This window comes from Rutidosis leptorrhynchoides, chromosome 3 (assembly GCF_046630445.1).
Source record: "Rutidosis leptorrhynchoides isolate AG116_Rl617_1_P2 chromosome 3, CSIRO_AGI_Rlap_v1, whole genome shotgun sequence".
Taxonomy (NCBI): domain Eukaryota; kingdom Viridiplantae; phylum Streptophyta; class Magnoliopsida; order Asterales; family Asteraceae; genus Rutidosis; species Rutidosis leptorrhynchoides.
This window is the reverse complement of record NC_092335.1, coordinates 376,468,003-376,479,041: the sequence shown is the minus strand read 5'-3', so window position 1 is coordinate 376,479,041 and position 11,039 is coordinate 376,468,003. Positions and strand designations below refer to the sequence as shown.

At 33.3% G+C, this 11,039-nt stretch overlaps 1 protein-coding gene across 1 annotated transcript; it reads left to right on the top strand.

The window, feature by feature from the left end:
- Positions 1–4,193: 4,193 nt before the first annotated feature.
- Positions 4,194–10,168, top strand: LOC139897644 (uncharacterized). The gene is made up of 9 exons (XM_071880340.1): positions 4,194–4,260; positions 5,009–5,343; positions 7,668–7,701; positions 7,792–8,019; positions 8,117–8,206; positions 8,311–8,376; positions 8,645–8,736; positions 9,517–9,564; positions 9,783–10,168. Exons 2-9 carry the CDS (start codon positions 5,018–5,020, stop codon positions 9,889–9,891), a joined length of 993 nt encoding a protein of 330 aa, XP_071736441.1. The 5' UTR covers positions 4,194–4,260; positions 5,009–5,017; the 3' UTR covers positions 9,892–10,168.
- Positions 10,169–11,039: the final 871 nt, after the last annotated feature.

Below are 11,039 nucleotides of genomic sequence, written 5' to 3'. Positions count from 1 at the left end.
TCACAACCTCAGCTCTGATACCAATGATGAAACATGACTAGGAACTTCGAAATTAACAGATTTAACTCACCCAATGGCGGAATTAGTGAATCAAACCCTCTAGTGAATATGAAATGCTTTTTGGGATTAATTAAGTCAAACCACAACAATGGATGTTTGATTAGATTAACGCCTAGAGCTATTATTCACCTCTTGAGTGATTTGGGTTGAGAGAGAATCGGACAGGCTACTAGATCTGAGTGATGTGTGTGTAATGAGAGGCTTAACCTAAAATGAAGAACATGAACACTTATATACCCCTGCTGTTGAGTCAATCGCGCGAGTCAGGCCTCACTCGTACGAGTGGGCTGTCTCAGCCGTGCGGCTGATCACTCACTCGTGTATGTTTACACTGATTATGTTTGTGACTCAGCTCAGCACACTCGTGCGTATAAGCTTGTCATCCGTACGAGTGAGGCTTCACTCGTACGTCTGACTGAGTCTAATAAAGTCAAACATCATTATCGTTTTCCTGCTGTATCTGTAACCACATATAAACACATATAGGATAATAACGAGCGATCATGGTAGCCCATAAACTGAAGTACTAATCACAAACGTAAGATAGATGTCTAGGGACTTACAGAAAATGCATCAACAAAAAGAAGATAGAGAAAAGAGAAAAATGAGTTGACGATTAAAGACTTTGTCAATCACAAAAGAAAGAAAAAAAAAGAGCAATGAGAATTTTATGATCTTTAGAGAAATGGAAAAGAAAAAAAAATCATCAATTGAAGACGGTCGTGGAAAAGAAGATCTACAGGAGTCAATCTTGCCGGAGAAGGGGAGGTATGATCCGAGACGATCTACTAACTAAATCCGAGAAACAAGGAATACGAGTTGGATTCGAATTTGTGTTGGGTTCAGCTTTAAACGGGAAATATTACTTCTTGAAGAAGTAATAATAAAAAAGGAATAAAATAACTTCTAATTTATTATGAGTCCTAGTTATGTAATAATTAGGATTAGTTATGTTATATTTTGTACCTATAAATAGGGATGTAAACCCAATGGGTCATTCAGGCCTCTATCTTACGAACTTGTATGTAATAGAAGAGAGATTTTTTATTGCATCTGCTTTTACTTTGAGATTGTAATTGTAGAGAGAATTCAGCCTCTATCTTTACGTATAGAGAGATAAATAAATCAAAGTCTTCCCATAATTGTTAGATCTTGTTTTTATGTGATTGGATGTATCTCATCTCTGTACACGTGATCAAATCATAGTATTTGTTCTTTGTTTATTTTCTTTACCATCCCATTAAAAATATAAATAGTTTATATTAAACTTATATCCTTACGAAGAGCGTCGTGTTTATCTCTTTTCGTAACGGATCAAGTGGTATCAGAGCATCGTTCCTACGATGATCAACTACAAAGCTTCCGCGAGTTGTTCAAAATTTAAAGGAATGGCCAAGAAAAGGAAAAATAAGAAGAAAAGAAGACAAGAAAAAAAATATGGATATTGATAAATATCTTAAATTTTGTCATGTTTACATAATGTGAACATGAGAAGACTAACTCTTCTTTTGTTGAAAAAAAAGAGAAGAAAAAAAAGAGATTCTAGTCCCATGGAATAAATATTTTTGGGAGAGAAAGAAAAAAAAAGCATTCTAATTTTCTTTTGTTACCAATAAAAGATAGTGGAAGAGAAGCCCATATTTATGGTAATATATATACATGGAGAAAATTACATTTCTTTTGTATAAAAAGAAGATAGAGAAAAGAGAAAAGAGAAAAACGAGTTGACGATTAAAGACTTTGTCAATCATAAAAGAACGAAAAAAAAAGAGCAATGAGAATTTTATGATCTATAGAGAAAGGGAAAAGAAAAACAAATCATCAATTGAAGACGGTCGTGGAAAAGAAAATCTACAGGAGTCGATCTTGCCGGAGAAGGGGAGGTATGATCCGAGACGATCTACTAACTAAATCCGAGAAACAAGGAATACGAGTTGGATTCGAATTTGTGTGGGTGCAGCTTCAAACGGGAAATATTACTTCTTGAAGAAGTAATAATAAAAAAGGAATAAAATAACTTCTAATTTATTATGAGTCCTAGTTATGTAATAATTAGGATTAGTTATGTTATATTTTGTTCCTATAAATAGGGATGTAAACCCAATGGGTCATTCGGGCCTCTATCTTACGAACTTGTATGTAAGAAAAGAGAGATTTTTTATTGCCTCTGCTTTTACTTTGAGATTGTAATCGTAGAGAGAATTCAGCCTCTATCTTTACGTATAGAGAGAGATAAATAAATCAAAGTCTTCCCATAATTGTTAGATCTTGTTTTTATGTGATTGGATGTATCTCATCTCTGTACACGTGATCAAATCATAGTATTTGTTCTGTGTTTATTTTCTTTACCATCTCATTGAAAATATAAATAGTTTATATTAAACTTATATCCTTACGAAGAGCGTCGTGTTTATCTCTTTTCGTAACGGATCAAGTGGTATCAGAGCATAGTTCCTACGGTGATCAACTACAAAGCTTCTGCGAGTTGTTCAAAATTTCAAGGAATGGCCAAGAAAAGGAAAGAAAAGAAAAAATAAGAAGAAAAGAAGACAAGAAGACAAGAAAAATAATATGGATATTGACAAATATCTAAAATTTTGTCATGTTTACATAATGTGGATATGAGAAGACTAACTCTTCTTTTGTTGAAAAAAAAGAGAAGAAAAAAAAGAGCTCCTAGTCTCATGGAATAAATATTTTCGGGAGAGAAAGAAAAAAAAAAGCCTTCTAATTTTCTTTTGTTACCAATAAAAGATAGTGGAAGAGCAGCTCATGTTTATGGTAATATATATATATATACATGGAGAAAATTGCATCTTCTTTTGTATAAAAAGAAGATAGAGAAAAGAGAAAAACGAGTTGACGATTAAAGACTTTGTCAATCACAAAAGAAAGAAAAAAAAGAGCAATGAGAATTTTATGATCTCTAGAGAAAGGGAAAAGAAAAAAAAATCATCAATTAAAGACGGTCGTGGAAAAGAAGATCTACAGGAGTCGATCTTTCCGGAGAAGGGGAGGTATGATCCGAGACGATCTACTAACTAAATCCGAGAAACAAGGAATACTAGTTGGATTCGAATTTGTGTTGGGTTCAGCTTTAAACGGAAAATATTACTTCTTGAAGAAGTAATAATAAAAAAGGAATAAAATAACTTCTAATTTATTATGAGTCATAGTTATGTAATAATTAGGATTAGTTATGTTATATTTTGTTCCTATAAATAGGGATGTAAACCCAATGGGTCATTTAGGCCTCTATCTTACGAACTTGTATGTAAGAAAAGAGAGATTTTTTATTGCCTCTGCTTTTACTTTGAGATTGTAATCGTAGAGAGAATTCAGCCTCTATCTTTATGAATAGAGAGAGATAAATAAATCAAAGTCTTCCCATAATTCTTAGATCTTGTTTTTATGTGATTGGATGTATCTCATCTCTGTACACTTGATCAAATCATAGTATTTGTTCTCTGTTTATTTTCTTTACCATCCCATTAAAAATATAAATAGTTTATATTAAACTTATATCCTTACGAAGAGCGCCGTGTTTATCTCTTTTCGTAATGAATCAACAAATAGATAAATTAGAGTATTATTTTTTATGCGTAGTAAACAATTTTAACGTATAAATGAACTCATTTTTAGTTTAGTCTATGACCTTTAAATTGTTGAGACGACCTTGGTCAAATCCAAACAATCTTCATCAAATTTTCATAGTTAGCCATCAATTTCGAAACCTAACACCTGAATAACAAAACCACATTTTTATGGAACAACAACGAGCGATCCAACATTTCAATCAACAAAATCAAGTATCGAGTGTGTTACACAATTTTAAGGTAATCAAGGAGGTTTTAATCAATTTCAACTACAACATGTCCGTCCAACAACTCAACCGGAAATGGAATGGATACGCAACAAGAAGCGATTCCGGAGACGCAATACTAACGGTCTCGAAGACTCATCCACGACGGTAAAAAAATGAAAAAAACTACAAAGGTGTATTTGTAACTTTTTATCACTTGTGTGAAACTAATCATGATGTAACTTATCAATTATCGAAGGTCTAAATTGAAACTTCCTTTCGTATAGTCTGCTCTTCAATCGCAATTCGCTCGCAACTGCCATTTTTTTCAAATCATTCTCCTGATCACGCTATCCGTGGAAGATCCATCTTTATCAACAGTCATGAACTAATATCAGGTTAGCTAGCAACAAATTTCAGTGTTCATATTTACTGATTTACAAAATTTGATTTCGTTAGTTGACTTTGATTACATTTAGGTATAGATACGTATTCAATACTTATAATCTCTACGTTATGATGTTATACTTTTCTCAAGTTTTGTTTTTAATGTTGGATTATTCAACGGCAATTTTCACAGTGATAACTTGTAATTAACTAGTATGGGGTTTCTGCCTAAAAGTGCGTGTGCGCGTGGTAAATGAGAGTATTTGATGCCAACATCTTGTCTTTAAAAAAAAAGAAAAATTATTAATTAAATTAATATGCACCGTAACCGTACATGTTCATTTTGACCTTTGGAGTGAATGAGAAGCTATCTGGATCCAAATATGAAACGATTTTGGTGTTCTACAACAGAATTAACTTCAGTTTGGTTGCTATCATTAGTGATTTTACTGTTTACTTTATCGTGTTGAGAAAATGTGTATTGGTTGTTATGAAAAGCAAACTCAACTCTATTTCATAGGGCAACCACAATGCAAGAATAGGAGGTATTTGTTTATGAAGAAACTGAATAAGAATGTAAAAGAAATTAGCAAATGTCATTAATATCGACATGTAGCCGTAAATCCGTAATTAAGTTTTTTGGCTATAAAGTTTATGTTTTTTCGCCAAAAAAATAAAATAAAAAAATGTACGGCGTAATTACTCTAAAAGGTATAGCAGCAACTATTAACTCATTTTTATTTAATATCTTATTATTAGTGACCACTGATGGATGATACAACTGACCCGAGTTACTGGTTGAATTGGAGGTTCCTCCTTTGTGCGTTATGGGTTGTCATCATTATTATAACAGCTGGGATCTTGATAACTAAATTTGAAGTGGTGAACAAAAAGAAAAGTCAACGACGTGATGATGAGTCAGAGTTTGAACCTATTGGGATTTTATATGAGGATGAAACTTGGACAACTTCGTTGAAAGCAGTGCATCCTGGTTGGCTGCTTGCGTACAGATTAATCGCTTTTGGTTTGTTATCAGCAATTTTAATTACTAATCTGGCTGTCGTTGGAGTCGGAGCATTTTTCTATTACACTCAGTAAGTACTTATACATATAAAAATATTACTTGTTTATGCATTAGACAAACGATATATGTTACATGTTGACTACTCACAAGCGTGCTTCTAATTGTGGACAAAATGGTGTTTTTTATGTGTTATTACTTTAATCCTATTGCAATACACACGAGTTTAGTGGCGTCTTATGTTATTCCATGCATTTAGTGATTTACGTCCAGTAAACGGTGGACCGATGACCTCTTATGTCCATCCAGTTTTAGATTAATTACCACCCAGGGTCAAATACACAGTTAGCCTTAGTCTAAGTTAGTCAACCATACCGGAAATTGCATTCCGTTTGTTCATGCTGTGAAATCTAAAATTAAAATTCCACTCTGGTTCTCTAATTTGAATAATTTTCTTACAATTTGGAATCGTATAAGTTGACAAATATGACGTAGTAAGGAACTAAGGATCATGTGACGACACTTATATTATAAGTTTGAGTCTATACCTTCATATCCCTATTCAAATAGGGATGATAGTTTTAAGCATTATAAAGTATGAATCACAAGTTAATTTGTAGATCTCCCAATGCAATTATGCGAATTTGTGTCTTCAACTTCATCCCCATCAAACATCGAATATTGAGATAGATAGATGTCAACTTTGCTAATCTGTCTCCTATATGATTGTAATATTACGTATTCGAGCGTTCTGCTACTAATACAACCCTTTAGATGATTGGAAGACCAAGTCAACAAGAGTTTATCGAGCTTTCTGAAATGTCCCCATACAATTTGAAAGAGTACAAGTGATGCATGATTTTAAAAAGATATGTACACCACACTTAGAAGCGTTGTTCCAATCTTTACATATTTTGGTTACCCGTTGCCAGTTAATGTCCAACCAACGTTCTTAGTATTGATTCTAAAGATTAGAATAGTAGACGAGTTGCATTTGTTTTTCTTTTTTTTTTTTTAATCTAAATGTACTTATGGGATATGAATGAAACATCTTAAAATTGCTTTAATTGTTCTTATTTGTTAACAACTTGATTGTGCTTCTAGCAAATGGTGCTTTCATCTTCCCTTACCATTTCATGCTTCCCAAACGAGACCCTCCCTCCCTCTATAAAAGAAATGTTGGCCGCCATGTTAACTTCTACAACTCATCACTGCAACCACCATAACACAACCACTAGTAAATCTTAGAAACTAGACCACCCGAATATTTGTTTTACTATTTTCTTTAGGGTTTGTGCCACAATATTCAACAAGAGTTAGCCATTCACCGTCCTTAAACTATAACTGGAATGAATTCCTTGCCATTTTCACACATCGTAGGAAGACTTTATGCTGAACCGATGTTGTGGAATGTGAAGCATTAATCAGGTTGAAAAGGCCAATCGAGGGGATTGGTTACGTTGAAAGAGGAAGGGTTGGTTTAGGTGTCGAAATTGGTTGTTTGTTGCTGGTGTTAGTGTAATGTTTTCTCAGAGTTTGTAGTGGTTTCAGTGATGTGTTTGGAGAAGTTTTAGTGTATGACGAAAGCACTAAATGATAAAAGCTATATATTAAGAGAAAACAATGATTATATGATATTTCATTCATAACCAAATAGTAGTACATTTGAATATGAAAACAAATGCAATTGGTCTACTATCCTAAACAGTAGATCAAGAAGAAAGTGGGTAATTAACTAGAAAAATGTAAATGTGAACTTGTGAATATTGCTTCTAAGAGTGGTCTACTTATTCTTCCTAAATTCATGCATGACTTAATACTGTTGCATGGGACCTGGTAGAAGGCTCAATCAGCTCTCATAAACTTGGTCTTGTAATCATCCAAAGGGCCGTATTAGGTAATATTCTCACACTTACCTTAGGCATTGCCTGAGTGGTATAACTCCTATGTTGATTCCGGGCCCACGCCCTTGAAATAATAGGCGAGGGTTCCAATTCTGGGAGGGGGGGTTTTTTCAAGGATTCTGTTGGGGTGATACGGTGCATGCCTTAAGAGACTCAGTTTAATCCAAAGCACACCGGGTACCCAATGCGGCGATGATGTGTGAAGAGTTTCCTCCTAACGCGTGTGTGGGTGACAAATGAGAGCATTCGATGTCAATATCGCCATTAAAAAAAAATATTCTCACACTTACCTTACTCTATAGGTGTGTGTTGGTAGTATATTTTGTTTTTTCTTCTTATGTCATGTTAACTTTCTAATGTTAAGTTTAACCTTGCTAAAATGAGTGAAAAATGTAGTAATAGGTGTATCAGTATACTAGAGATGGGTTGTTATATCAATTTTTGGACACATGCCAATTTTGTTGACATCTTGTTATCTTTTGATGATAAATAGGTGGACATTTGCTTTGGTCACTCTATATTTTGGGGTATGCAATGTTTGCTATTTTAATCTACAAGTTTTAGAAACTACTTTTTTATACTAACCACATTTATACATGCATGATGAGTGTTTTTAGCTTGCATCATCACTATCCATTTACGGCTGTTATCAATCTTGGAATGAAGTCGGTGACGATAATATTGATTGTGCGGGATTAGACACCGAGCGAGGCATGTTAGTGACTCCTTTAATAGAAGATAATTTGGATCCTCATCATATGCCTAACAAACTAAGTAATCAAGCTGAAGTCCGTGTTCGTAAAACTGCTGATTTATGTGGATATTTGTGTCTAATTGTCTTCCAGGTAGGTTTCGAGGTGTAATTTTTTTCCTGTTTTTGTTTTTAGAATTAAGTTTTCTTTTTTAGATTTATAATTTTTCGCACTGTTTATTTAATAACAGATGAGTGCAGGTGCTGTGGGACTGACAGATAGTGTCTTTTGGTTCATAATCTGTCCATTTCTTCTTCCTGCAGCTTACAGATTTAATTTTGTAAGGTCTTCGTTTGATTTATTATTTTTCACTAAACTTCATGTTTGTCCAGTCTTTGTATATAAACTTATTAATTGATTGAATATTATCCTTGTTTGTTGCAGCTAAATGTTAGTTTGCATTCAGTTAATGCTGTTCTTCTACTCATTGAAGTGATTCTAAATCGCCTGGTAAGTTTTTGGAATTTCATGCTACTTAGAAGCTTGTATGTATGTAATTAATCAAAGCAACCTACTAATTATTACTATATAAAATATATATTTATCATTAAGTGAAAGTTCTTAAATAACGAAAATATGAGCCAAGAAAAAGGTTACTCAATAAGTGTAATTTTGTTCAAATTAACACTACAAGATGTATAAAATCAGTATAGATCGTGTCGTTTGCAAATGTACATATTTTTTGTTACTAACATGGTTATTGTGAGTTCTTTATCAGCGGTTTCCTTTCTTCCGTTTAGCATACTTTGCTCTATGGACATGTATATTTGTTATCTTCCAATGGATTCTTCATGCTTGTGTTTCAATGCGGTAAGTCATTTTTTTTTTTTTAGTATTATATATAATTTTTTTTTTTTTTTTTTTGCATAACCTGCTAAATCATCTGATCCAAAATATGGATTGATGTCGAAATAATGTACATAAACATGGTCAGTTTGACACACTAGTTATTGATGGAAAATTTATAAAGAAAAATTGAACAGAAAGTTTCGTGTCAACCCAATCTGATCGGTTTCAACTCATACACAGCCCATTATCCGACTCCAATTTTTCATTGTAATAGCAGTGTAACAGGTTAGGTTGGTCCGCGAAAGTTTTATTAATATACTGTAAGTAACTAATACGTTAATTATGATTACAATACATCATTATTAAACTAGTGATCAGTTGTACGATGTAAAATGATTTAGGAGTGTGTATGCATTATGAGTTGACTTTGAACAGCTTTCAACTTTTTCAACCAATAATCCGCATTCCTTTTAGCAGAACTTATTTATTATACCCATTTGAGATATAACCTAATTCAAATTGACCCATGTATAGGTAATCGGGTCAAAACTGCCGCCACTAGCAAATCATTAGAAAATTTCCGGGGTTAGTTGTAAAAGTAATAATAAATTTTAAAAATTTATGACTAAAATCTAAACACACTCATGTGTAATTTTTTTATTAAGATGCGTCTTATCTAGTAAGTTAAAAACAAACACCCATCTATTACTCTCCATATTATGTTCCATTCTATTAACTTCATTTAGTCCAAATCAAACATGGCCTAAGTAGTTAAAGTTGGCATGTTCTTTGTTATTGCAGGTGGCCATATGTCTTCCTTGATTTATCATCTCCATATGCTCCCATCTGGTATGATTTTTGTGATTATACTTTACATTATTTGTTTAGATCATAGCATTTTTTAACATAAAATATCGTTGAAACATATAATGTTGAAAAGGAGCGTTTAATTGTATAGACCGATATTAACTAGTTTGCATTCTTGATAATTCTATAATCTTGGAGGGTGCGAATATGTGTTTAGATACTCTAACAGTCTAACTCATGGAATCAGTGACTCGTTTCAGGTATTTCGGACTGGGGTTAATTCATCTTCCTGCGTTCGGCATATTCGCGCTCATAGTTAAGTGGAAGCAATTACTTTTGTCAAGATTTTCGGAAAATATTACAGTATGATTTGTAAACAATATGTCTTCAAGCATCAAGTGAAGTGAACTGATATACTAACATAACAGCATATCAAGATGATACAAAAAACTTTTACTCAATTCCGAGGGGTTAGTACATTCATTGATATGATGTAACATCATCATGAGATTCTACATCTATAATCTGAAATAATGTTATACGTGCTTCCTTGTCTCGTTAGCGGTGAGAACGCGGGTGTTCAATAACTGTATTGGGGGAAATTGGCAAGTGTTTGTATGGGTTTGACCACAAGAAGTTTCAGGTTCAAATTTCACTACGAGTACTCTTGGGTGGTCAAGAAATTGGTTGAAAACAGTTTATAGGATAACCCGATTAGGCCTTATAGTTCTTACTAAAAATACCCACTCTCTCGGGTAACTTAAACATGAAAGCCTTATCACAGGTTTGGTCGAAATGTCACCCTGAACTTGATGAAAAGAAAATGAATATGAGAGAAACAAAAGAGAAATTTTCTTTAAGTTGGTACAAAGTATAACAAACAAGATGTACATTAATGTGTGAAATGTCTCGTATCCTGTTAATTTACAAATCACTATTTATATGAACTTGGTAATCGTTTGTTGTTTAAAGGCCTTTCTTGCTTACGCCATGATATTCGCATCCGAATGTCCACTTTATCAATGTGATGCAAGTTTGGAGTAAACTCCTATGAATGCCTTGACGTCTTTTGACATCTTACTTCATTTCCCGGATAATTGATCTGCTCGCCGTGGCTCGTTAACGAGTGAGTTGTATTGTTTTCGGATAGAGATCCTCTTCTGTTTGAAAGTTTCCGTCATTAAGATATTGAGAAACACGTCTCTAACTCTCGGTCCAAAATCCTACATTCTTCATCGGTGCACACCATTCTAACCCTTTTTGGTTTGTTTTCCTTTCGGGTCGTCAGGTTGGGGATCGGGTTTGGTTTCTTCGACTTCCCTGGATGGTGTTTCCGAAGATGTGTGAATAGGTGAATTATAAATTGGCTGAAAACGAGGTTGGAATTAGTTATTAACATATGGCTGTTGATTATACGCTCTAAAAGTTTTTTTAAATGTTCATATATATATATATATATATATATATATATATATATATATATATATATATATATATATATATATATATATATATAC